Source organism: Echeneis naucrates, chromosome 19 (genome assembly GCF_900963305.1).
Source record: "Echeneis naucrates chromosome 19, fEcheNa1.1, whole genome shotgun sequence".
Taxonomy (NCBI): Eukaryota; Metazoa; Chordata; class Actinopteri; order Carangiformes; family Echeneidae; genus Echeneis; species Echeneis naucrates.
Window position 1 is genome coordinate 2791855 of NC_042529.1, and position 26616 is coordinate 2818470.

The 26616-nt window shown below is 42.7% G+C and overlaps 3 protein-coding genes across 8 annotated transcripts; 1 reads left to right on the forward strand and 2 right to left on the reverse strand.

Moving 5' to 3' along the window:
- Window positions 1-535: 535 nt before the first annotated feature.
- On the reverse strand, window positions 536-7753 carry sfxn2 (sideroflexin 2). 3 transcript variants are annotated; one of them, XM_029527547.1, is made up of 12 exons: window positions 7352-7753; window positions 5499-5782; window positions 5241-5411; window positions 5066-5164; window positions 4244-4319; window positions 3846-3931; window positions 3319-3379; window positions 3159-3225; window positions 3024-3073; window positions 2881-2930; window positions 2742-2789; window positions 1806-1905 (listed from the first exon to the last, which is right to left on the reverse strand). In XM_029527547.1, the coding sequence occupies exons 2-12, from the start codon at window positions 5651-5653 to the stop codon at window positions 1806-1808; spliced, it is 963 nt and encodes a 320-aa protein (XP_029383407.1). In that variant the 5' UTR covers window positions 5654-5782; window positions 7352-7753. The 3 variants fall into 3 exon arrangements, with proteins under 3 accessions (XP_029383408.1, XP_029383407.1, XP_029383409.1); XM_029527549.1 differs by having other exon boundaries at window positions 6808-7753; XM_029527548.1 differs by lacking the exon at window positions 7352-7753 and having other exon boundaries at window positions 536-1905; window positions 5499-5653.
- arl3b (ADP ribosylation factor like GTPase 3b) lies at window positions 7446-10862 on the forward strand. Its single transcript, XM_029528356.1, has 7 exons — window positions 7446-7538; window positions 8116-8220; window positions 8709-8852; window positions 9003-9119; window positions 9253-9303; window positions 9759-9944; window positions 10023-10862. The coding sequence occupies exons 1-7, from the start codon at window positions 7446-7448 to the stop codon at window positions 10068-10070; spliced, it is 744 nt and encodes a 247-aa protein (XP_029384216.1). The 3' UTR covers window positions 10071-10862.
- Window positions 10863-15409: 4547 nt separating this feature from the next.
- On the reverse strand, window positions 15410-26074 carry trim8b (tripartite motif containing 8b). Of its 4 annotated transcripts, none has more exons than XR_003842229.1 (6): window positions 23253-26072; window positions 18342-18437; window positions 17944-18209; window positions 17707-17822; window positions 16329-17600; window positions 15410-16182 (listed from the first exon to the last, which is right to left on the reverse strand). XR_003842229.1 is itself a non-coding variant. In XM_029527574.1 (6 exons), the coding sequence occupies exons 1-6, from the start codon at window positions 23856-23858 to the stop codon at window positions 16891-16893; spliced, it is 1737 nt and encodes a 578-aa protein (XP_029383434.1). In that variant the 5' UTR covers window positions 23859-26074; the 3' UTR covers window positions 15410-16890. The 4 variants fall into 4 exon arrangements, 3 of the variants coding, with proteins under 3 accessions (XP_029383434.1, XP_029383435.1, XP_029383433.1); XM_029527574.1 differs by having other exon boundaries at window positions 15410-17399; window positions 17457-17600; window positions 23253-26074; XM_029527575.1 differs by lacking the exon at window positions 18342-18437 and having other exon boundaries at window positions 15410-17399; window positions 17457-17600; window positions 23253-26074.
- Between the last annotated feature and the right edge of the window lie 542 nt (window positions 26075-26616).

Genomic DNA, 26616 nt, shown 5'->3' on the forward strand with positions numbered 1-26616 from the left:
TGCGGCTCCCGCATGGCTCCGCCGGAGCGTCCCACATTAGTATTAATAATAATAATAATAATAATAATAATAATAATAAATTATATCGTTATAATAATTATCAGACTGTATCAACATATACTTTAATATCATACAAAATATGCTTTATAATATTATAAACTAAAGTGTACATTAGCTGAAGCAAAAATATATATTTAAATCAAATCTAATTGTGTAATTATAAACTATGATGTATTACATCGATACAACTGGTTAGCTACCTATTTTTGCAATGCACATACATTTTAACACTGTATTAAAATTCATAATACTTTCCACTTTAAAATGAGCTCAGCTGAATTTGACACATAAACTCCACATCTCAGTTTTACACACACAACCTTTTTATCTCCTGTTCTCCTCCTCTTCTTTTGTTGTTGTTAACAGTCATGTAATTCTGCCAAGGCTTTACAGAAAAACCTTCAGTTTGCTTTTCCAGAAGTGTTGTCTGGTGTGTCCATACTAATACTAATGTAGTGATAATCCACTTTATATAATTAAAATAATATTTATTGTCCATAATAAATTATTTGGCTTTTGATACATTTAGTTCATTTCTAATTCTCTCTAACAGCACAGTCAGAGCAGTAAGAGGCTAGACACCATGACATCAGCAGTTTTACTTTGCTTTTTGTTTAAATTACTGTAAAATTAAGCTTGAATCTTTACACAATTGTCAAATGTGGATTTCTGAAAAGGGGCAATCAAAGTGGTTTGAGGTGAATCTTGCTCATCACTCACCTCCCTCTGCACATCTGGATGTGCCGCCCCTCAGTGTGTATTTCATTTGAAAAGAAAATACATTTGAATCAGGTCTAGGACAACAGGTCCACCTAAAACTAGGAGGACAGTTTACATCTATTGTGGTCCTGATGTGCGTGTGACTAAAATAAATCTTCTCTGCAGATGCTGAATTTGCAGTTATGGGTCATTCTGTCTGTAAACTCCAGAGATTGTGACTCAAGTTTCCCCACAAAGTTGAATAAAGATGACCTAAAATTAAAATCTGACAAACTCTTTATGCTTGTTAAATGTTGCCAAAAAAAGAATCTATTATTGTATTAAAAACAATAACACTGCAGAGAACTATAATCCAAACACTTATGTGGTTTAATTCCAGCTTAGTCAGAGCTTACATGGGGAAAATTCAAACCTCACAGATAAATCAGGCAAACAAGTCAAACGTTACTTTGTTCTGGCAGAAGAGGGCAGTGTCCTCCACCTTTAATCACAACCTCCACTGACACTTCAGACTTAGCCCATGTATAGAGAGATTTTTCTGGTCTCACAGTAAAACCTTTAAAAAAAAAAAGAGGAAGAAAAAAAAAAGGATCCAGCAGCATTTTAGCTCTTGCCACTTTATAGAAGGCACAGATTGTAAAGGAGGCTTGGCAGACAGAAACATTTTCCAAGACTGAGACACTAAACGGGCAAAAAGAAAACAACCACAAGACGAGTCACACCATGAAAGACAAACAAACCCAGATCTAATCTGACATCGAAACACGCTGTTCCTGAGAGGAGATCGTTTGGTTTCTCAACAGGAGAACACAGTGCCCCTTTGACCTGCAGCATAAGAAAACGTTTGATGTGAACCAAATTGTCCCAGATTTAAAAAGAAAAAAGAAAAAAAAAAAAAGAGGGAGAAGAAATGATTGTTCCAGATTGACCCACTTTGCATCATTCAGACTAATAATTACAAAACTAAGACATGTATCTGTAGCTCCCGTGTGTCAGGTACATAGCAGTGAAGGTCGCTCTGGATCTCAGAGGCCTTTGTTGAAGTAAACTCGCTGCACTTTGTCTCCGTATTGCGACACGATGGAGTCCCTCAGCTCCGGCTCCAGCTTGGACACAGCCATGGAGCTGTAGGAGGAAGACGAGGGGGAGAAGAGGCACATGGTCAGAATTAGTCTGACTGCACAAACTAATAATCCTGGTGTGTTTGCTTGTGCAGAAAGCTTCAGACTAAACAATCATTACTAATGAGAGCATGAGATGGAGGGAGCATGAGTTTCTCAGACTAACTATCACAAGAATTAGGAAACAAAGATTTCCTCCAACGGTTTTAAAAGCATTTTTTGGCTTCTCAAGCCAAATTACTACACATCATCAACCCATTTTCCAAAATATATCATTTAAAATAATCATATTGAGATGATTTTAGCAGATACTAACACTGTGGTACAAGTCACAAATTCATTTTGGCTGCAGACATCATTGTTGAAATTTTTTGGAAAAAATAGCATGAATTGTTGCAGCTTGTACCAAACAAGCATGTTTACATCTGGAGAATATGATATATGATCGTACTCATTTGAACATTTCACTTAGAGGTGATTTGAATGTAGGCTTATTTTAAACATAACATCTACAAGAGAGCTGTCTCTTGACTTTTGGAGCCCACTGAATTTTAAATTTAATAAGAATCCATATCTTATCTTCCCAAACATCTTGTTCACTTCAAACTCAAAAAGGTTTTAAAAAAAAAAAAAATTCTTACAGATTTCCAAATTGTACTAAACCCCAGGATGAGATAGAGATATGAGAAGTACAGAAAAGTGTTTGTAAAGCACTTTAAAATCTACTATAGTATATCTGGACAATATATAAAAGGCACAAGGTTAAAACAATGAAAACGACTGGAAAAATAGAATTAACTGATTAAATAATCGAACAAAAACCAGGAAACTTTTCTTTACCATCTCTGAGGGAAAAGGGAGCAGGCGGCCGGCACCATGAAGATCAAACTTCAAAAAGAAAAGAGAAACAGATCATAAGTTGTTGGGGGTTTTTCCTACCATGAAACTGATTTAAAATGCCTGCAGACTTCCTACTTACAAGACGCCAACCATCATCACTTGGATTGGTCCGTGGAGAAAAGTGATTCTCTGTGAAAAGACACAGAAAAACACTTATGCATTTTAACATATGCACATATTTATGTCGAGGACTTCAGCTGTGGAGATGAATTCCGTTCTGACCTGCATGAACTTGTACTTCTCAAGCCTCTGCATGATGATGGGGAGGACAACTGCCAAAGGAGGAAAAAAAGTTCAAAGACGAAGAGGATAGCTGTACAAACTTTAAAAATTAAAAATTCACTGAACAAAACGTACTCATTCCTGGTGCAGCCATGGTGATCCGAGAGATCACCACCTGCGTGATGCCTTTCACTGCTGCTTTCTGTTGCAGAGATATTTTTTTTTAAGAAACAAGGAAGTAAAGAAAATCTGTTGCAGATTTATTTCAAATACATAAATAACAAAGAGTGCTGACCGTTGAATGGCCCAGTTTGTTGCCATTTTCATCTGTAACAGCGATGCCGTTCAGAATTTCCCTAAGAAACAGTTAAAAAAAATAAATAAAATATATATATATATATATATATATATATATATATATATATTAAACAAAAAACCCAGAGGATCACGAAGGGTAACATGTTGTAACCTGGCACGCTGCTGTTATTATAAATCAAACCTCTGGAGTCATTTAAAAAATTTGATCTGAGGATGGATAAAAAGTTCAGGGAAAAACCAAAATTCCTCCTGCGGGAAACATGAATATTTGTGCAAATACTGTACAGCAAAGAAAAAAAAAAAAAAAAAAAACAACTGACAGAGAGCCAGAAGATTTCAGACCTTTAAATTTAAGTACTGGGCCTTTTGTAAACTGCCAGGAGCTGCTAACAAAAAGCTGTATAGTCAATTTGATTAACTTTCATGTAACTGGCAAGACACTTTCTGCACAACCTGCACATATAAATATACATTTTTGGGGAGTTTAACGAGGAAGGGACTCACTGTTGCCTCATCATGGGAATATTGACACAGTTGGCTGCTGCCACAGCTGCAAACGGGACCCAGCGAGCAACGAGAGGAGGAGCTTTCTGCAGAAAGAGTAGAGACAGAAACGTAAGGCAGCTGTTAACAATCCCTGATCCAGATATAGATAAAAACATCTGAACACACCACTTAAAGAAAGACTCTTTTTCTGCACTACACATTTGGACGTTACAGTAGCTGAACTTTAACTGACTGTCTGCTAACAAACACAATACGTCGTAGCTGAAATTAAGTATATCTTTAGGCAAGTTTTTAATTTTTTTTTTTTTTTACTGCTGCAACAAGAGAATGGAAACATCTGTTTCCAACCACCCAGGTGAGTTTGGTGATAAATTAAACTTCGTTAAAACCTTTACCTTTGTGTAGAGGTTGAGTCCGACCGCCGTGGCCAACGCTGTGCTGGTCGCTGTGATGTAGGCGACGCCAATCTGCCTGAGAGAGACAATAGTGACGCAGGACGGCAGCTGTTTTTAGTTTAGCTGTTTTTCTCCAGTCACTGGATGTAAACGGTCACATCCTGATCAGAGTTAATGCACATTTGTTTATATTGAGACAAAACATCATCACCACTGACAGGTGACGGGAATAACACTGATTATCTTGTTGCAGCGGTTCCTGTCAGCGGGTGCTGTGCTGTAACAACGGTCTGCATCTAACGTCTTGGTGCCACATACAGATCTTTGCAGAGTCCAGGCCTTGCCAACTGGGGGTCGTTTCAGTGTCAGGTGTCAGCAGGTGGTCATAATGTTATGGCTGATGGTGTTTTTAGCCACATGTATGCTTCTGTGTGAGTCAGTCCTGCTGCAGTCCAGAGGGTGGTGGTAATGCACCTCAAGCTGCTTGTTTTCAGCTACAACACTATCAGTTCATTAGACCCCTGTCCAATCAGCTGTTGATCCAGCTCCAGACTCTACAAGGTTAACTCGTACTAATATTTGCTTTTGCAGCACTTTTTTCTGACCTTCTTTTATAGATGCTGTCACTCAATTTGAATTTTTTTTTTTTTTCAATAAAAATATCAAATTAGTAAATGTAAATAGTTCCTCTGTGGTATCAGGGAGCAGGCTTAGTCCAGCACATCCTTTCAGTTTGTCCCTGTCTTTTCCAGAAACAGACAGAGAAGATTTCATTTTATGATTTCATGGAAATCCTGATGGAATCTAACAATGAAGTCTTACTTTGGAGTGATTGGGGAGGCAGCGTTACGGTTTGTGTAGTTGACCAAAGCGTTGAAGGACTGATTCACCCACTGCCAGAACACCACGGCAGGAACTGTCCTGAAAAACACACAGTCATTAAAACTCTGCAGCTTCTGGAGGAAGCTGCGGCACGTGGTAAAATACCTGTTGATACCTGTAGAACTGCAGCATGAAGCCGGTGATGGCCATCCCTCCAGGGACCTGGAAGGACATGCGGCCGATCAGGTTCATGCGGTCCCCCGTGTCTGGGTGGAAGGCAGAGTCGTACAGTTTCTTGGCATAGTGTAGCTGCTCCTCTGTGGTGCCTGGAAGGATGGCTCCCGCCCTGCAGAGCGTCAAAATCACACACGGTGAACACACAGCTACGTTTTCATATTGTCAAATACCTACAGATGTTTGTGTACTTTCTCACCTGCAGCTTTCTACTAAAGCTTTGGCTTCATCCAAGCGTGAGTCAGGCAAGAGTGCCGTTCGACAGTCGGTGATGTTGAAGAAGTGCTTCAGTCGGCCCATGAACGTAGACTGATCCCATCGCGGTGCGTCGATATCAAATGAACTCAAAGCCATCGTGGTTAATTTTTTGGGGGAGGATTAATTTAAAAAAAAAAAAAAAAAAAAAAGGAGTCCCAACTTAAAGCATTAAAAGGTTAAAAGTCAATGGTTGTTCTCTGTCCACTCAGCAGCTGCAGCCAAAACCTGGAGAAACAAAAGAAACTTTCTGGATCAGACTTGTTTTCTTCTTTATCAGACAATTCATCTGATATAGAAGAAAACACACATGAAGACAAGATGAACATTCCTAAGATATATGACTCAGCTGAAGCTTTCACTGAGTCACAGTTAATGAATGAATGAGTCACTGGGTAAGACAGAACTTTACCTTTGAATGCACCTGTGTGTGGTTTAGGTCAATTAAAATTGGGTTTTGTGCTGATGGTTGATGAAAACAAGCATTTTGAAGACGCCACTTTGATTTCTAACAATTTACACTTACACATGTATGGTACAAACAATATTAATAATTACTAGTTGCAGCTCTGAATTACCAGTGTTCGTATTGTGATCCCCGTGAAAGTCGTCATTGACTGTTGTTCTACATATTATACACCGCACCAAGTTGTAGTTTTTTTGACTATCGTAAACTGTCGGTGAAAACCAACTGAGTTCAAACCCAACATGTCCCTGGACAAATATAAACTCTCGTTCCTCCCTAAAAATTATCACTTCCACTAGAAATCATTGACCACCTCCTGGTAAATGGTTCCACAGTTTGTCGTTTTGGATTTTTGCTGCTGCAGCATTTTACTTCCAATGATCCAACCTGAGGATCTGGAACCGCTGACTTCAGCTCAAACATCCCACCGTACATATTATTCACTACATTACTAATTACGTACTGTAGGAATAATGTGAAAACTGATCTCACAACAGAAACCTACCCCGAGTGGTTTAAACTTCTGTCGATAAAAAAGGGGTGTTTCAGTGCTCCCTGAAGGCTCAGCCCGGCTGGAGCTGGATCGTTCATAGAGCTGTTTGTTCAGAAAGAAGGCTAAAGGCCAGCAGAACCTTGTGGGGAACATTTGAGGTGGCCCAAAGGTCAAAATAGCCCCAAATAACCAGACACATCTCTGACAATATATCAACAAAGACTGGAACTGACTGGTGTCTGAGGAACATCCCTGCAGAGAAACTGGGACATTAAACTGCATGCGACATTTTACCTGTACAAACAGATGGAGGCTTAATCAATACACAAAACCTCATTGATCTTCATGTGTTTTGTCTGTGAAAAATCTGAATCTGTAAAGAAACTGTAACACCACCTGTCAGGTACCTGCAGTGGAGTAAAAAAAAAGCACAACAAACAAACCAAACATAAAATGGCATGTGAAGGAAATACTGAAGTCAAGTACATGTGCCCAGGCTTGTACTTTTGTAACGTTAGCAGCTTGTTGAACAGTTGGACCAACTGGATCTGCAGGCCAGAGCTAAGCTAAAGTCAGAATACATCTGGATCCATCCCAGCAGCTTTACGCTGGTGTGTGTGTGTGTTTGTGTGTTTGTGTGCAGACAAATTATGCATTTAATGAAAACAGATTGTTGGGTCGAAAGAAACAGTGGAGGACATCAGAGACATGTCAGTCCGAGCAGGCGGACTGATGCAACATCAGCCGAGGTGGCAGCTGGTTCCTGCAAACAGCAACAAAAGCAACAAACAAGACGCAGCACGTCGACCAACAACAGGCTGCAAACCTGCACACTCACCTTCAGCCGGTGTTCCGGTTCTGGGTCCAACCAGCCTGTTGGGTTCACCCCAGATCTGCTCAGTGTAGCAGTAGTAAGGACCTGTGCACGTGGCATGTGGCCCTCCAATCACGAGCTGGGGCAGATCCTGGCAGACAGGTCCCGAACCGGCTGCCTTCCTGCCCCGGCGGAGCTGCTGTTAGCTGCTGTTAGCTCAGGGGCTAATTAGCTGGCTAGCTATCACGTCTCCGGTTTGAAAGGGAAATTCAACAAAAAAGTATGCAGTGATAAAATATTTGACACTTAAATAATAAATGTATTCCACCGATACTTGAAGCACTCAGAAAATTTATTTTCCCACCAAATTGGAAACTGTTAGCATGTTGCTAATTACCACCACCCTGCATTCTTCCGGTGGGTGCTGCGTTCAGGCTCTGTGGCGTGAGTCGTAAATACCCTAACCATGGGGAAAATGTTCAAATCGAACTGTTTTTGCAGAAATGTGAAGAATAATTGATTAACCCAGCTGGGACACTTTCCCAGAAAAAAGTTTCTCCAAAGATTACACCTTTTGGGAATATTCCTTAAATCCAAGGACATTTAAGAATAAAAACAAGCAATCTTCCAGTTTTTTTTCAGTGAAATTTTTAATCAGTCCCCAGAAAACACACCTTTTGTCATATCAGTGCGAGTGTTGTCAAATTGATTATGTTTTGTTTTATTTATTGTTTTTTTCAACTTTTCAAAAACTGGATTGAAAGGAGGACTCCCCGTTTTACCAACAGCGCTTAAATGTAGCACGAGATGGATTTCTGTACGTAAGTGTGCGTCTGACGTCACCTCCCTTAGTAACCCTCGGCGGCGTCTCCAGGAGAGAAGGCAACAAGATGGTGAGTTTTTAATTTATCCCGATAATTAGCTGTTAACACTCAACACCCACCTTCAAACAGACCAATGTCCACTTTCATCGTGATTTGTACTTAATCTGCAGCTTCATCATCGTCTTCGGTTGGAGAAAAGGCGTCCAAGCTGGAAAAGCTGCTTTGTTGCTCCGTTCAGTTATCAGGGGAGATTAGCTTAGCACGTTAGCATGTTTAGCTCCCATGTAGCAAAAACAACCCCCCCCCCTCAATAAATAAATAAAAGAATCAACAATAGTTTAAAATAAAAAAATGAGAAGTGTAGAAATGTGATGGGATAGGCCGCTCTCAGGACTTGTCCCTGTCTTGTGCTGCCTCCGGAGCTCCAGTTTGGTCTGGATGCACTTCCCCGGCCTGTGGGTGAGAGCCCCGGGAGATCAGGCATGGTGGTCACCCCCCCACCGACCCTCCTTCCAGATAAATAACATTACGTGTCTGCCTCCGCTGTCTGTTTGCAGGGATTGCTGTCCATCCTGCGTAAGTTAAAGAGCACACCAGACCAGGAGGTCCGGATCCTGCTGCTGGGGCTGGACAACGGTGGGAAGACCACCCTGCTCAAACAGCTGGCATCCGAGGACATCAGCCACATCACCCCCACCCAGGTGAGGAGGACATGCTGGAGTCTGACACCGCACTTAGAAGGGTGTAAACGATCTAAAAGTTTTAAAGGGACTTTACTTTGACTGGCGTAAGGGATGTATGATCTGTTGGGACTGCTTACCCTGTCTAATCCAATCTTCCGTTCTGTCCAGGGGTTCAACATCAAGAGTGTCCAGTCTCAGGGCTTTAAACTGAACGTCTGGGACATCGGGGGCCAGAGGAAGATCAGGCCGTACTGGAGAAACTACTTTGAAAACACTGATGTACTGGTGAGTGTAGATGAACCCTTTTTTCTTTATGTAAAAGTTTAGCCCGATGTCTTGATCTGCTCAATAGTTTTACACATGAGCACAGAGGTCCTGCTCAACATGCTACCAGAGAAAACTTCTGCCTTTGTTTCAGATCTATGTCATCGACAGCGCTGACAGAAAGAGGTTTGAGGAAACAGGTCAGGTATGTACGGCGGGGCTGCTCTGAGGGCACTAGTATTGACTCTAAGACTTAATGTGTGTAAGGTCTTATTTTCTACACCTAAACATAAGGGGATGTCTGAAAATGTCTTCATACGTAATGAATCCAGGCCTCGAGAGGTCTGAAATCTTTCCAAATATATTTTGTTGCTCCTTTTAGCTTTAATATACAAATTTTCCTCTGTCCATCAGCTGTTTTTAACTCGTCTGATGTCAGATCATTAAATGAGATGGGGGCTATTTGATAGTTTTTCTGAGAAAACTGAGCTAGTGACATTTTAGAATGAAGGTATGTGGTCAAACCTGCTGTTGTTATTTATTAAAGAATTCAGGGATTTTTAGATCAATCAAGCCCAAACTCAGCCAAGTCTCAGGCATCAAGTCTTCATTGTTGTGACTCAACCACAACTGGAAGTTTCACATTTCAATGTGTCACAGGAGCTGGCTGAGTTGTTGGATGAGGAGAAGCTGAGCGGTGTCCCAGTTCTGATCTTCGCAAACAAACAGGACCTGCTGACCGCCGCCCCGGCCTCCGAGATCGCAGAGGGTCTCAACCTGCACACCATCCGGGACCGCATGTGGCAGATCCAGTCCTGCTCCGCCCTCACTGGTGAGGGGATTCAGGTGAGTCCAGCTTTTCCATTTTGTGTGTGTGCGCTCTTCCTTCCCATTTTGCTGATGTTTGTGTTAAATCACTTCCAGGAGGGGATGAATTGGGTCTGCAAGAGCGTCAACTCCAAGAAAAAATAGCTTTGCTTCTCACCTTTGGCTACTCAGGAGGAACAGACACACACACACACACCCTCCTGAGCCTTAGTATGATGGGATATACCTGTGAATGTAAACACACTACTAATCCAACATGGACTTGGAGTTTTTAACCCCCCTGCGTTCCTGTACTGCTGATGTTTTCTAATCTCAACACATCTTCCTAAATTGGCCTCTACCAAGATGAGCTTTGGGAGTTGGATTGGGGGGGGGGTGCCTTCAAAGGGAAACCATGCCAGGAAACCGATCTCCTCCCCTTTTTGCTCCTTCACAGTCCGCCCACATCAGCCGCCATCCACAGCCTGTCACAACCTCAAACATCCCCATTAAACATCTCATTGGAAATTCCAGCTTCCTTTTGAAACTTTTTCGCACGGTTGTCCTGGAAACCGACCCGCTTACCCCTCCCCCTATCTATCTATCCATCCCATCCTATCCTCTCTTTCTCTCCATCTCCTTCCTAAAGGTTGACACGTTGTTTATTTTGTTTTGTTTCTTTTATCATTCCACGATGGCTGTAAGCGCTTTTCCTGCTCTGGCTCTGTTTGAAGTGAGCTCTATTTTTGTAATTGTTTTATTTATGGTGACGTAGACGAGTTAAGAGTGCTTTTCAAACAACAACCGCCGTGGTGTGTGTGCGTGTGTATGCGTGTGTGTCTGTGTGTGTGTGTGTGTGTGATTTTAAGTTGGTGAAACAGTCTCTTTAACAGACTCTCCCCAGTAAAGAACAATACTGTACATGTCAATATGTATAAAAAAAAAAAAAGAGAGAGATGAAATTAAAGGCTGAAGAGGAACTTTTTTTTTTTTTTGGGGATCAACTGTAAATAGCTTGGCCCTGTGTTCATGTGTTAGGTTATGCACATGTTATAGAATCTATGTGACGCTGCTCTGTAGTCTATAATGTTTGCATATCTAATATGTGCTGGCAGATTTTTAACAGAGAAAACTCTATGTACTGTACGTCCCGACGCATTTCTTCATGCTCTTTGGATTAGTGAGGGGATTCACGCTTTAGACGTGTCCTTTTGATATTCTTGAATGTAACCTGTCCAGAATTGAAGGTACTGTACGTGAATAAAAAGATGAAAAAATAAATTTTTTTGTTGGTTCGTTTCTTTGGTGAATGAAATGGCGTCCTTTTTTCTTTTTTATGTGTTAATCTGAAACACCAGAAGCAGGTGGAGTCAGCTGTTCATGGCAGCAACTGTCTGTGGCCGACAGCAGGGCGGGGGCAGAAATGGGGCAGTTCAAGGCCAAAGAGAAAAGAACTGTAACAAACCCAAACATACATGATGATATTATGACCTTATTGTTACCTTAACTGCACATCAGTTATGCTGTTTCACGTCAAATAAAGGCATAATCATGATGAAGTTGATTCTAGAAGACAATTTCAGATCATTAATGACAATAAAGGTTTTTATGGATACAGGTGAACATTTAACAGCAAGTTCATGATGTGTTTTATGTATAGATTGATAAAATAAGAGCTGAAATTGAAAGTTTGACATCAGATTTGCGCCAGCATGCAGGATTTTCAGACAGGAGGCGCTGTGTCCTCCTGTCTGGAGCTGATCTGGGACCAGGATTACAGTTCTATTGCTCCAGTTCTTCTTTATCATTACTCACTCGTTTGTTTCACCACATTTCAGAAAGAAATATTGGACTTTTGTAGACAGCCCTGCAGACACAGACTGTCAGTCATGTGTCTCATTCTGAAAAAGCACCATGATGAATTACTGATCTATTATTTGTTATTAGATCACTTATCAATGATTTATCGATTAGTCATAATCCATTAATAACAGGTTGCTAAATGATCATCCATGTGGATGGATCTTAGCTTTCATTATTAATGATTCAGCTTTATTAACTTTAGTAAAGGTTGAATTTAACGGTTGATAAATCAAGAAAACCTTTTTATGAAATCCTTAAAGATTTATTTTTTCATATCTGGTACGATGAAAGTTCAAATCAGCCCCTTTAAAATAAAGCGTCCTCTCATGAGAAGAGTGAAGACAACTTGAGCAGCATTTTGTACCTGAAATACTTGAAAGGTGCTGATTGGGAACTTTGTGTTGGTTTTTCTCAGGAACACGTGATTATGATCTAGTCCAAAAAGAAACACCACGCTCTGCTCTGATGTTGGTGGAGGCTGAAACTGAAAACCACCTCGGTCTCGGTGGATCTGTTTTCCTGCAGGAAGCTGTTTCAGAGGATCAGGTTGGTTTCAAAACAGCCTGGGAGTGACTCATTCAGTTACAGTGAATTTGAAGGTGACTCAAACAACAGTAGAAAAGTCATTTAAATTCACCAACTTAAGTACAAATTGGTAAAGTACAGTGGTTTGTCTTGTGCAATAAAAAAATCACTGAGAGGATCAGAGAGGTCAGAAATCCCCCACACGTGTGTCCGATCCAGATTATTATCAGATGAACATTTACCAACAGGAAGACATTTTGAGGTGTCACATGTCAAACTGTGTGTTCCCCTCTGAAGGAACAGTGATGTGTTGTGTTTTACTTTGTGTAACATTGTATGCTGATGTAGAAACCCTCAGAGACTCGCAAACGGCCTCTTCTTTTCTCACAAAGCTTCTTATTGTCCGGCCTTCATGTCCTCAGAGGCTGAGTGTTCTCACATTGTTCCTCACTTGTGGCTCTTCTCTGCCTGTTAATCCTGACAGAGCGCCACGGAAAATATGATCAGCCCTGAGAGTCACATCTCCAAACATCAGGGCTTTTTGAACTTTTGACATCGAGGGAATTTGGCCTGTTGGCTCTCCGGAGGGGAGGAAATAGATACCACTCCTCTATAAATTAGCTTAGCTTAGCATAAAGACAGAGAACAGGGGGAAACAGCTGGCAGCCAGCTGACAAAAGTTTTTTCATTTTTACTTTGGTTTAAAAAATATCAGAGTGGCTCTATGTGTTTATTAAGAAATGTTCATTTCTGTTTTATTTTCTCATTTTTTTTAATAAAGCTCACCAATCGGTACGTTGTGTCTGATTTATTTTACCCAAAAAAGACAGACAGCATAACTTCTGTGTGAGTTGTAATGTTATTGACATTTAGAGGAGACAACAGTCTGTCAGTCTTTATGCTAAGCTAAGCTAACCAGCTGTTTATGTTTACCTTAGAGTCCTCAAAAAGTTCATCATAGCAAGTAAAAAACGTTTTAGCTTCATTTTTTAAAAATACATTCTTCGCAGTAAAAGTTGATATATTACCTTTATATTTACAGTTTTAGTCTTTCTTCATCGACACCATCTGCTGTGGACGCACGTGTCCAGTCTATTTATGCATTTGTTCAGTTGTTCAGTGATGTTTTACATTATAATGCCTCAGATTTCTGTGCCGTGACATTCGGACATCAGAGAGGCATTGATTTCCTCGTCTCCTTCTGTCAGCAGGTAAATAGGAATATTTCCCATCATGCCGCACTACTGCTGTAATGGAATAGAGCTTTAAGGCGTGTATAGACTGCAAGGTCAAAGAGTCCATTTTGTTTTCTGGTTCACGTTTTATCTCCATGTGTTTGTTGAATCCTCCAAATGAGAGAACAAAAGGTCTGTGGTTGTTTTATCAGCTAGTAAAAACCTTGTGTGTGTGTTGGGGGTATAATTTAAAGGAGTCAGACTGTGTGTTTTTGTGCGTCAGATACATATTGGAGATGTAGGCGACCAGATTACTGCCTCCTTCTCTCTTCTCATGGATCAGACAGCTGTTCAGCAGCTGTGTGTGCAAGTGTGAGAAAATGTGTGCGTCAGGAGAGAGCAGGGGAGACTGTGTGTTCATGTGTGTGTGTGTGTGTGTGTCAGAGTGGGAAAGATAGAAAAGCAGCTTTGTAATTTATGCTGCACCTCCGACCCCACAGTTCTTGGCTGCCTGCGTCTCTGCTGACGTGAGAAAAAAGGCAGCACATCAGCTTAAGAGGGGAAGTAGGTGGGAGGAAGACGGGGGCGGAGCCTGAGGAGGCAAGATGATTAAAAAGTTTTTTTTTATGTTTAGTCAACCGCTGGCTGTGTGAAAAGTCGGCCTTCAGACGTTCAACTGGAAACACTTGAAGGTCAAAGTTCACGTCGCGCCTCCAAAACGTCAAACTTCTCCTTTGAGTGGGAGCTTTTATTCAACGGCGAACTTCACAAATCTGAGTTTATTTACTTCCTGTTCCCTGTTCACTCACTCAGCTGGATCATCCTTTCAGCCTGAATGGGATTGAGGCTCAAAGTGCTGGGTAGGGGAAAGCTGTAATACAACAGCTTAATCAGGCAGAGGGGAACACACACAACTCATCTCAAGATTCGTTCTCTCCATCCTGTTTTCTCTGCAGGCCTCCACCCACGTATACTCATGAGCCCCGTTAGCACTGGGTGGATTGAGATATTTAAAAGTTTGTTTAAATGGGTTTTTCCATCTTTAAGTTAATGCGTCTTTTAAGATGAATAAAGATGAAGATGAAGTGTCAAACTGAGAAAAGCCTGACAGACTGTTTCATGTTCAAAAGGGAACAGCAGAGATTGTGGGAGGATTTTTTTTTTTTTTTTCTTTGAGAAGTCTTTTGAAGAGCAAGCAGACGACTGCAGGAAACCGAGAAGACAAACACAGAGCACAAATGTTTTTTGTGTGACTGTGGGAAATATTAAAGGATGTAAATTAACCCCTTGAAAAGGCCACAAACAAGCTCACATCAATTAATCCCATGCATCTGATAATTTTGACGTGGTCTTCATTTAAAAGTAATTGGAATTAGATACAACATCACGAGTCAGGTTGTGAGCTGCAGTTTTGAAGGCTCGAGTTTGCAATTTGTCTTGTTTTTGTTTGTTTCGAAGGAGAAGGTGGATCTGACCCACGCCGTCCTCGATCCTGATTTATGCTGCAGATCGTGAATCAATATTGATCAGAGCAACCACATAATGTGCTAAAAATTAGGTGGATTAACTAAGCAGCTGAGTGAGCAAATGAGAAACACAAATACTTATTCATCTATCTAAGAAAAGGAAAGGCGGATGCATCCGTGTGTGCGTCACGTTTGATAAAAACTTCAGCTCTCAGACACTTTAGGAAACTACTGGGGCTCTTAAAAATTATATTTGCATCTTTAGTAGGACCCAGCGGGCTTCAGGCTCTGCAGACAGAGAAGTGGGGGGTTTTCAAACCACAACGCATTGTTGATTTTGGCCTTTTCATGGGATAATAACAAAAACATGGATTGTAGCCACCTTGATTCTTTTCCCCAACAAGTAAAACCAGGATTTGACAGAATTGACAGCAGAGACCGGTTTAAATTTGTTTGTTTATTTGGAACCCTTCTCCAAATCACGTCTGTAATTTTTCCATTTCACAAAATATTTACAAAAAAAGATACTTTTATGTTGTCGTTTTTTTTTTTTTGTTGTTTTTTGTTATTTTTTTTCTTTATGTTGACTGTTGTAACAGCTCCTTTTTAGGATGATTAACCATTGCTTACATCTTGTAGTCCGGTCTCGTTCTCTTAGAAAAAGTTCATGAAAAAAATTCCTCCCTCCCATCTTCTCTTTCATACACTCTTTAAAACTGCATCCAGTTTTTTTCTACCATTGTTCTTCTTTTTGAGTGCTTAAAAAAAAACAAACAAACAAACAAAAAAACCTCTTCCTTGCATGCTTTCAGCTGCAAACAGGAAGCCAAGAGCTTGTGTGCTTATTGAGAGGAAGTGACATCTTTGCCCTGCAGGAAGTACAATTACAGCATCATCAGATCCTCCAGATGCTTGATTAGTTTGGTCTGTCCAGTCTTGCCTCCATAAGTAGAGTCTTTCTAGACGAGCATGAAACCTGCGGTTGTACCAAATAACACAAAGTCATATTAATTACTAAATGGAAACAGTCTTTGTCAGAAGCTTTTCTGTCCTGTGGGAAGCCTGGCAGCAGGAACAAGGGCCGAATTCCCAGAAGCTCTGAGGGCTCGGGTCGAGCGGCCCTGCAGACACAGCTCTAGTGTCCCTCTGTGGGTCAGCATCTGCAGTCCAGGCATAACAAGGCGTCCACAAGTGCATTGTGGGTGTTCCATGGAAGAGCGTTTTGTGTTCAAGCCGTACGATCCATCCCTGAACTCAGCAAAGAAAGGAAGAAATGCCACAATGATAAAAATCAAGAGACACGAAGGGACCGCGGTCCTTCTGGAAAAGGATCTATCAAACAAAGTCAGCTGGGCAGAGGAAAAATATGATGCTAACAACATAAGGCAACTGACCTCAGCAACAACTGGAGGGGCGATTGTATCAGAGAAACATGAGGTGCTAAACTGGAAAGGTTCAACACTGCATGGTATTATCTGTTCGCCGTTCAGCCTCGGTGAGAAGCCACAAAGGCATGAGAGGATTTTCTATTAAAAGTTCATTTTCTCCCAATCCATCTCCAGCTCTATAAATAAAAAAATGCATCTCATCTTTGCCGCTCGCGTCTCTCTCGTCTCGTGTTTGAGCGCAGAATGCTGAGCTGAGTTGTGCCAGAGTGAGCGTTTGGCCGTGTATGCATTTTACGTATAATACACTAGATGAAACACTGACTGAAAATAAAGAGAGAAAGAAAATAAAAACACAAAGAGATCAACCCTGCCCCCGAATGTGTGTACGTGTACATGCTCTAGGTCTGTGTTTGGATATAAACATTTATTTTAATGTGTGTATAGTATTAACTGCACTGCGTTTTGCTTCCAGTTGATAAATCTGTAAAAGTGTGCTAATTTGGTGCCTGTCTCTACATCCAAGTGTGTGTCTGTGTGTGTGTATGTGTGTTTGTGCGTGTCTACTCTGTTAGCTGGTGACGTAGTGCTTTGTAGAGGGCTGCCCATACAGCCCGTAGAAATCTGCATGTCTGTGTGTCTGTGAGGCGTCTATCCAGTCCCTCACTGCCAGGCCCTGCATGGACGGGCCTCCAGAGGCCAGGCCGGGCGGAGGGGGGTAGTCTTGGGCGCTGACCCAGGGGAAGGAGCCCGAGCGTGGGTACGGGGGATGGCTGCGGTGGCCCGACACTGAGGGCACTCCGGAGCAGTAGCAGTTATCCATTGTACACACCAGGATCTTTCGGCCGCCATACTGAGGCAGCACGGCCTGCTGGGAGGAGTGCGAAGAGCTGCTGCCTCCGGGAGCGAAGTGCGAGGTGCCGAACATGGAGCCCGAATGGTGGTTAGTCAGCGAGCCGCTTCCGCTTCCTGTCCCGCCACCCTCACTGATGTGAGGCGGGCCGCAGGGCCCGAGTGGCTGCTGATTGGTTGACTGGCCTTCTCCAGAGGCAGAGCCGGAGCCCAGGTAGGGCTGCTTTGCTAAAGACGAGGAAGAAGATGAAGACGACGAGGAAGAGGAGGAGGAGTCCTTGAAACCCGGGGCTGCAGTTTTTCCGACGCTCCCGTTTCCCTCTGGAAAGGCAGTGGAATGTTTCCGTTTCTCTGTTCCAGATCCGGAGCTCTGACCACTGGGATACGCAGGAACGGACTGCAGGAAGGTCGACGGGGGGGTGAGGGGAGCTGGGAAAGAGGCATCAAATAAGAGGAGGTAAGTGTTAATAATAATAATAATAATAATAATAATAAAAAAACAGTCATGTTCGGCGTTGTGTGTTTGCCTTCCCACCTTCCAGCGTTCTCTTCAAGCTCTTCTCTCTTTTGGAGATTTCAGAGAGGAACAGTTTGGAGTTTAGACTCCCGACTTTGTAAGGAGGGAGACTGCTGCCCACACATGCCTGAGACCTGCAGTGAATGCCGACAAGCAAAGCTCAAGATAAGATGTCTGCCAGGAAGTGTCATCTGCATATCCCAGAGCCACAGAGAGAAAGAGTGAAGTGTCCGTTTTAAGAAGCTGCTCTCTCACCTGTCTGTGAGGATTTTTACAGGTTTGGTGTTCTTCATGAAGCTCAGCTCCTCTGCCTTACTGAAGGCCGTGTGGATGGAGCTCAGCAGCTTCTGAGCCTCGTGGCGCTGCTCTCCCAGAGCCAAAACCTGGGCAGCGTTCTCCTGGCAGAACCGAGCCTGAGCCCGGTCCAGAGCCTCCAGTGTCCGACCGAGATCCTCCTCCAGGAGCTGGTGCATCCGCTGGTACTGCAGGCGCACCTCCTCCTTCAGCTCGCACACCCTGTCCTGCAGGGACACACACACAAACACACAGACTCCGCTCAAAATTCAATCTGGCTTTATGTAACGGCGGGCAGAATCTCTGAAAATGTGTGCGGTTGCGTTTACGCCCCCTCAGAGTGCAGCGCAGACACATACCTCCACCACACACTTGTCCGAGTCAAGTTTACAGAGCTGTTCTTCGATCTCCTGCACTCGTTCCTCCACTCGCTCCTGCTGCCTCAACAGGCTTTGCTGAGAGGAGAGAAAGGAAAAAGACAGAATCTCTTAAGCTCAGTGAAGTTGTGGCCTCCGTTAGCTGCTAGCACCCCCCACCCCCCCATGCCTGAGGTATTAGGATCCGGGAGTTGGCTAATTTAGTCTCCATCCAACACACAATCCCTGTGGGGGAGGAGGCAAGGGGAGGGCAGAGAAGGAGGGGGTGTGCTGTCATAGCAACCATCAGCTATTTTGTGTTTTTAGTGACTGAAGACTAATGTGGGGGGAGTGAGCAGAGATAGATAAATGCCCCCCCACCCCCTCCTCCTCCTCTGTCCCATACTTAATTTCTCAAAGATACACATGTGGTCAGAGAGCAGAGGCTGCTGTGTGTGTCCATGTTGTGGCGACAACACTTGTTATTTTTGGGACGGTGACAGCGAGTGAACGTTAGCGAACGCCACTCAGGCCAAACGGAGATGCCCGTCCGGCCCGGCTGGAGGCAAAGATTAATTAAAAACGACCCAAGCCTTTGTGTTGCTGCCTGTGTTGTGTAAGTCTGCTCGCAGGCATGTCATTGACACAGATTCTTAATCCATGTTATTAATATTTAATGGGAGATAGGAACAATGCTAGCCTGCAATTTAATGGGAGAGAAAAACACAGATTAGAGGAGAAATAACATGATCCAGGCTTAAATAAACAAGACTAGGAGCCAGCAGCTTTGTAAGCCTGCACTGAGCCAAATGCTAACATTACATGTCGACGACATGGAGGTGAAATGTTTGTAGTTTCCACCATTTTGCAAGGAAGTGTGCATAACATTTGGTAATTAGCTCCAAAGTAAAGCTCAGTGTCTGTCCAGGGGGTGAGTCATAAACCAGAGTTGGGCTGAAACTAACTAGTTATTTAATAATTAAGTCAGATAACTGCACAAACTTATTTCCTTTTAGTCTTTAGCGTTCCTGGAGCTTGTCATGATGGGTTTGTTTTGGCCAACTAATGGTCCAAAAAAAATTATTTAACTGTTAAAACACACAAAAAAAAAAGTTCACATTTGAGAAGCTGAAATTAATATGTATTTGATGAAATCCTAACCCTGAAATGATCACTGAAATATTTTCTGATTATTTCAGAACTTTTGATTCATTGATCTGTGATTGCTCTCTTAAGCAAATTGTCAGAAAACATGAAGATGATGATGATGAAGGCACAAGATAAACAACATTAATGTCTTTAATAATATTTTATGGACAGCCATCCATCAGACAGTAAAAAACTAAAAACGTCAATCCTTATTGTTGGTGCCAGAGGAAATGGGGATGACGGTAGTCAGAGCGGTTCATCCTCTGGGGACCATAAAACTCATTGAACAGCTGAGATATGTCTGTTTGGACCAACAGCTGCTGGTGTGGCCTGAAAAACCGAATCTGCCATTAATCCCAAAAGTCAATGATCATTTGTTTTTCACATACCATCATTTTCATCACCTTCATCATCGTCAACAACATGACAATCCGATCATTCCAAACAAACAGCAGCTGATTTTATCGTTAGTTCTCAGTGTGATCAGCTGCTGTGGAGCTTGGTAGGAATGAAAACCTGCCCACTTCTGGGCCTCAGCAGAGGCACATGGTTGGGAACCACTGCCCTAGATATCTCTCTCTCACACACACACACACACACACACAGTTGGCATGGTTAGATGAAGGACTGTGACCTGGTTGTGCTGATTGATTGAGTTAGGCTCTGAGCAGACGCCGGGGGAAAAACAGGGTTGAAGGAACCGAAGCTTCCCGGAGGGAGGGGGTAACTGAATGTATGGGACACCTTTAGGGAGGGGTGACCGAGAGAGAGAGAGAGAGACAGGGAGGTGTAAGGAGAGTAAAAAGAGGGGAGGGTGCTCTTTAGCTGTCATTTCACTACAGCGTCTTTTCCATCAGAGCCACCCGAGCAGGAGAGCAGGGCCGGGGGGGAGGTCAGACCTCGCCTGGGGTGGCTGGTGTGAGGAGGGAGGTGAATTTGGTTGGGGGTGGGGTCGGAAGTGAAGCGCAAGCCAGTGGCTGAAGGATGGATGGTCTGTGTGTGTGTGTGTGCGAAGTTGGGGAGGGGAGGGGGTGTCCACTCTACATTCCTTTATCACATCCAACATGGCGGCTGCATTGAAATGAAATGATGAATGTTGCTGTGGGTAAAATTAATGGTAACCTCTGGGCGGGGTGGGGGTGGGGGTGGGGGTTAAGCCAAAGTGACTGGCCACTAACAAGCTGCTACATCTTCTCTTCAGATCAGTTAGTTAGTGAATTATGAAACTAAACATCGTCTCATCTTCTATTCCAATGTTATCCCTTCATTGTCAGATAAGACAACGTCCTATTGGGAAGGAATCAACCCCCCTGGGAATCAAACCAGAGACTCAGCTGCTCAGAGCATTAGTGGCCATTCGACTACCGATAACAGATATCTTGGCTAATAGGAAGATTAGTAGCAATAACGTTATTATCTATTTAACCACATAATATTATGAATCTTTCAATCCCTTATATTTTCTTATATTACCAAGACAGATTTTATCATTGACCAATAAACTGATGTTCTGACAGAAAAACTATGACACGGTGACGCCGATTCCAAATGAGTTCAAACCTGCAATTAGTTACAGACACAATATGTCAGGAGAAAGCTAATATTAACTTCTTACGCCAGCGGAGGAAGTGTCGATTTTAGGCCTTCACAGTGAAACGAGCTCTAGCTGAAGATGTGATATGAATGTAAGTAGAGAATTTAAATAATCAAATGAGAAATACAATGAATGGCGTCCCAGATGCGATAATGATTCCTGTTGTATCAGAGAAAAGCCCACAAAACAAAAGATTCGTCAGACAAATTCACTTGGATGACTGAATTTTGTCATCAACAAACAAGCGCCATTGAAATAGATGCTCAGCTGATATGTTCAGCTCTTTTTTTATCAGTGTCTGGTTTATCTGGCTGATCCGCAACAAGAAATTGGAATCAAGACAGCATAGACAAGCATCTGGGATAATTTGGAGAGTGTCATAAAGGATTTTAAGGCTGATACCAGAAAAACAAGAGAACCTGATTTTCTGATTAGAACAGCGACTATTATTGAATTATTCAATAAGTCAACAACAAAAAGTGCACGTCAAAAAAAAAAAAAAAAAAAAAAATAGGTGTCAGGATTTGAGGTTTCTCTTCATAGATTTGGACAGTTGGTTGTCACCTTAAACCAGCTTTAAGCTATGATTACCTTTATTTCCTGTTGTGGACGTAATGGTCTGTTATCCCTGGCCTATTTTCTTGTCTATTTATCTATTGTGAGCTAATTATTTACTGTTCTCTGGTTATTTGGTTTTCAGCTGGAAGGTGCACTCTAACTCAACCGTCTCACTGAACATGTCGGTGTCTATCCTTTTTCTACATTGTACACATAAAATAAATAAATAAATTCAGATTACTGCATCAAGGTCAAAAATCCAAAATTAATCAGGCTCGATTTATGGGGCAGCCCCTGATTATAGATCATGTTTTAAAGCTGTAGATGCGAAGGATTTTGATCATGCAGCTTTTAGATTCAAATCAGGTCCCAACTGCGGGCCCTTCCTGTCCCCCAGGTGACCGATTAACTATACATAAAGCTGAGTCATTGCATTACTAACAGGAAATGTGTCGCTCCATGACACGGTTGATACCTAAAACAGGGTGTTGGGTGAACTGAATGAGTCAGTCAGCAGTGAAGCCCACAGTGACTAAAATCGAGCTCAAAGGGATGACAGCCAGAACCAACACCCCCACCCCACAGAAGACAAGAGGTTAATAGAAGAGAGAAGAAGAAGAAGAAAAAAAAACCCAAGCAGACCAGAGAATCAAGTGATGAATCACTTTAATCCCCCTTCGCCTCAACTACACTCCCCTCCACCCCCTTCACAACTGGCGATCCCTGAGCTAGGATGCACCTGTGCTGGGGAGATAAGGCCCTCTGAGGGCCCCTCATTGTTCCACCCTCGACTGCATTGTTTGTCATTCCAACACATGAGGACGGAGGCTGGAGTGGATCACAACTGAAAAATGCAAAAGATAGACTCGAACACAAGCACCAAAAAAAACCCCACTCAAAACGCAATTGTTTCTGAAATGGAGCGGCGCGGGGGCAGGGGGGGTAGTTCTGTTGTTGATTCAGTAAAGTGATTTAGCAAATACATAAACAATTGAAAGCAAGTCCTGAAAGCTTTATTACCCCCAAAAATCTCCACTTTTGTCAGAGAATGACATTAAAATATGTCCTTTGTTCTGGTGATGTTTGCGTGATGACTACAAAGTGATTGAAAAATGATCTGGCTGGTTCGTGTGATGCTGTTTTGAATCCACAAAGAGCTGCAATGTGGGGGCTTATCGATCATAAAATTCTTGCAAATAGGGCTGAGAGGAATGATTATTTCCATTATTGATCTGTCTACTGATTGTGTTCCAACTGGTCAATTAATGGTTTAGTCTATAAAATGTAAATAGAAAAAGATTCCATGGCAGTCCCCACATGTTCTGTTTTGTTTGACCGATGGTCCAACACCCAAACATTTTCAGTGTGATGTCAGAGGATGAACAAAAACAGAAAATATTCACATCTGAGAAGCTTTAAAAAAAAAAAAAAAAAAAGAAGCAGCAGCAAATGTGTTGATTGACTATCATTTCAAATCGACTGGAAGTTCTCCAACATCCACAGGCTGTTTTTCTGAGTATGTGAGTGTGACCAACACGCCCTGAGCAGAAACAACAAGCATATGAACAAATATGTTTGTATAATGTATGTACACAATACTTAGTTCTTCTTACTCGGATGTCGTTGCGTCTCAGCTCCACGTCGGTGACGGCGTGGCCGTGGCTGGGGTGGCAGCGGGCGAAGCAGCAGTACTGACACACTGCCGTCTGCTCGGCCTCACAGTGATAAAGCCTGTACTCGTCGTGCTGTGGGCAGGTCCAGGCTTTCACCGCCTCCGCCTCCACCAACAGGTGCCCCAGGGCCGAGCATGGCTGCTGCAGGTGTGTCTGGACGTGGGACTGGCAGCACGGGGCGTTGCAGCGCAGACAGACTTTCACAGCGGGGAGTGGTGGGCCTCGGCGGCACAGAATGCACTGCAGCGCCGGCGTGGTGGCCTTCTCCACGCTCAGGGCGTTGTACTTCTCCACTATGTTGGACAGTTTGTGGTTCTTCTCCAGGCTGGGCTTCTGCGTGTAAGCATGATTGCACTCGGGGCAGCGGGCCAGCGAGGAGTCTTTGGCCCAGGCCTCGCTGATGCAGCCCCGGCAGAAGTTGTGCTTGCAGGGCAGCTGGATGGGATCTGAGAACACGTGCAGGCAAATGGGGCAGATGAGCTCCTCCTCAAAACAGTTCCTCCATGTCTCAGCCATGTCAGAGGCCATCATGGTGCAGGCCGGCATACACTAACTGTTCTCTGCTTCTTCCAGACCTCTAGGCCTCACAGGAAACCTGACACTCTCAAAGTGAGTCTCGAGAAAAAGATAAAAAACAGCCCCGATGCCGCCCTGAAGGATCAGACCATATATTTTAACCCTTGTGACCAAATTAGACGAGTCTCCCTGACTGATGACGGAGTATTGCTTATTGCTGCAGCATGAAGGCAAATTCCAGAAAACTGACTGGAGAAGGCTTCAGGCGAGGATGACAACACCTTGGGTGTTTTCAGCACAGCAGGGACTGACGTTATACAGATTACAGTAAACGGAGCTTTAATTTCCTCTAAATCGTGCACATACACTCAAACACACACACACATACACACACAAACGGGGCCTGCCTTTAGAGCTGATGTGTTTATAGGCCTACAGGAAGCTAAATGCCTGTCAGCTACAGGTAAACCGTGAAATGCAAACAAGGCACAGAGAAACTAAATATCTAGACAATTAATATGATGCTGAGGTGAATCAATCTCTGGCATGAAAAGACACTTGATCCCCTTTTCTGCTGCCTGCTCAGGCCCTTACCTTCAGCTTGCTTCACTTCTATGTCGGATTATGACTGTGGACCAACAAACGAAGCGTGAAAAGCATGAGAAAGGACTGTTCTTGTCCACACCCTGATTACTATCCACTTACACACACACAGCTTTGCCTTTTTTCCCCTCCCTCGTTTGTTGTTTCACAGGAAAATAATATTAATAAAAAAAAAACAAAAAACAAAACCTGAATCTGGATAAGCAGGACTTCAAGGACGCCTGATTCTCTGAATAATCACAACGCAGCGCAATTCTTTCTGCTTTTTGTCCGCTCAGTCACTGAAATAAAAGTATCCGAGGAGCCTCGACCAGCTGATTAAATAACACCCAAAGGCAGAGAGCCTGTTTTTACCGGGTCAGACCAACAACACGGACACCTCCGAGCCCTTCAATCTGACATAACAGCGACATTTCAGTCGGATGAATAACGCCTGCTATGTGGCACAGCTCGCATATCTGTACACAAGGCCTCCCTCGGCTTTCTTTTTTTTTTTTTTTTGCCTCTACCAGGTTTCTGTCGACAACAAAGGCCTTATCTCATTAAAATGAGGAAGGAGGGGGGATAAATCATACCGGGGCCCCATCATGTTTCCAGGCTGTTTACTGCATAGTTAATCGTTTTAATAGTCCGAGTCCGGCTCCTGCGCACAAAACAAAGGCTTTTAGGATCCGCAGGAATGTTGGCTGCCGATGCGGAGCCTTTTGGTTCCCCCGCTCCTGAACCACCGACCTCCGGCACATCTATCAAATACCTCCGATATCAGCCTTTTATTTATTTATTCTGCTTTGTCCTCTTTGAACGTCAAACATCGACGCCTCAGCCTTTGGCCAACAACATAATTTTTTTTTTGTTTAAATCTACTTCCTTACCTCGATTAAATCGTGTAAAAAAAAATTACCTCAGACGTCACCTCACCATTTTCTCACAGGTACACATAAACACTAGACTGGCTAAGGACGGCTAATGCTAATGAAGGCTACAGTCCATTATTAGTAATATTATTTTAAAAAATACTAAAAGCAGACATTGTGTATCTAACTGATCAAAAATAAATTAAAAATAAAAATAAAACCCAAAAATAACACCCTGCTGATCTTTAAAGGGGACGTCGCTTCTTCTTTTTTTTTCTGTCCTTGTTAGGGGCTAACTGTCATCAGCCATCTTGTAAATCCTCATTAAAAAAAAAAAAAAAGAAAGAAAAAAAAGAAAAGAAGAAGAAGAAGGGGAGATATCCGCCGAAGAAGACCGGAGGCTGTTTCACCAAAGCTGCTTTTCTTCAGCTGACCTACAGGGGAACATCAGCCCTAAAAAAAGGAAAAAGTCCCGACATTTTTAAAGACAAACGTGCTCGTTTTGTCGGTCGGCGTTGTTGGTTCGGCAGCTTGTTTTTGTTTTTGTTTTGTTTTGTTTTTCCTTCTCCTTCTTCTTCTTCGCCTCTTTTCGCGGCCTGTTCTGGTCGGTGAAGAGTCGAGTCCGCGGTTCATAAAAATCCAACACGGTTGTGAATAATAATTTGTGTTTCGTGCCTCCTCCTCCTCCTCCACCTCCTCCTTTCTTTCTCTGTCTCTATCGGTCAGGCCGAGGAGAGAGGAGGAATGCAGGCAAGCCGGACTCCTCTCCGAACCTGCGTCAAAACGGCCGACATGACACCGGACATCCGGCTCAGCTTTTCACAGTAAAACACCCATGGGGGTGGAGGAAGTAGTGGACCTTTTGTATCCTTCCTGCATTTCAATTACTGTGTCATTCATGTGTCAAAGCAAATTGGAAACTTTGCATTTTAAAGTGCTATATAAATTAAGTTAGTATGCAATGTGCATTTAAACATTACAGTGTACACTCAATGTTCGTGTTAGTGTGTGTGTGTGTGTCTATAATTATTTTTGGAGTATATTGTTTTGTCCTCCAATGAAACTTCACGTATATCGTGCTTTGACATTTATGTGTCAAAGCTCTTTGGAAACTTTATCTTTAAGGGCACTATATAAATAAAGCCATTATTAATATTATTATTGTTACTGGTTGATATTTTTTTTCTAATCGTGGTTGTTCAAACAAGTACACTGGATACTGTGTACTGACACTAGTATTTTTCTTAGCTTTTTTTTTGAGAATCACAAACTTGAGATAAAGTCAATCCTTGTTATTGTTAATAATATTATTATTACTATCTTGTCATCAA

Bases quoted from the DNA above. Each gene is read 5' to 3' on its own strand.
- arl3b (XM_029528356.1), top strand. From the start codon at position 7,446: ATGTGGCCCTCCAATCACGAGCTGGGGCAGATCCTGGCAGACAGGTCC. The intron at 8,221-8,708 runs GTGAGTTTTTAA...GTCTGTTTGCAG, and splicing joins GGAGAGAAGGCAACAAGATG to GGATTGCTGTCCATCCTGCG. The intron at 9,945-10,022 runs GTGAGTCCAGCT...AATCACTTCCAG, and splicing joins TCACTGGTGAGGGGATTCAG to GAGGGGATGAATTGGGTCTG.
- sfxn2 (XM_029527548.1), bottom strand. From the start codon at position 5,653: ATGGCTTTGAGTTCATTTGATATCGACGCACCGCGATGGGATCAGTCT. The intron at 3,932-4,243 runs GTAAAGGTTTTA...CTCTTTCTGCAG, and splicing joins GACTCAACCTCTACACAAAG to AAAGCTCCTCCTCTCGTTGC. The intron at 1,906-2,741 runs GTAAAGAAAAGT...TTCCTCCTACAG, and splicing joins TCCCTTTTCCCTCAGAGATG to CTCCATGGCTGTGTCCAAGC.
- trim8b (XM_029527573.1), bottom strand. From the start codon at position 23,858: ATGCCGGCCTGCACCATGATGGCCTCTGACATGGCTGAGACATGGAGG. The intron at 18,438-23,252 runs GTAAGAAGAACT...CTCTCCTCTCAG, and splicing joins TGAGACGCAACGACATCCGA to CAAAGCCTGTTGAGGCAGCA. The intron at 17,601-17,706 runs GTGGGAAGGCAA...CCTCTTTCCCAG, and splicing joins CTTGAAGAGAACGCTGGAAG to CTCCCCTCACCCCCCCGTCG.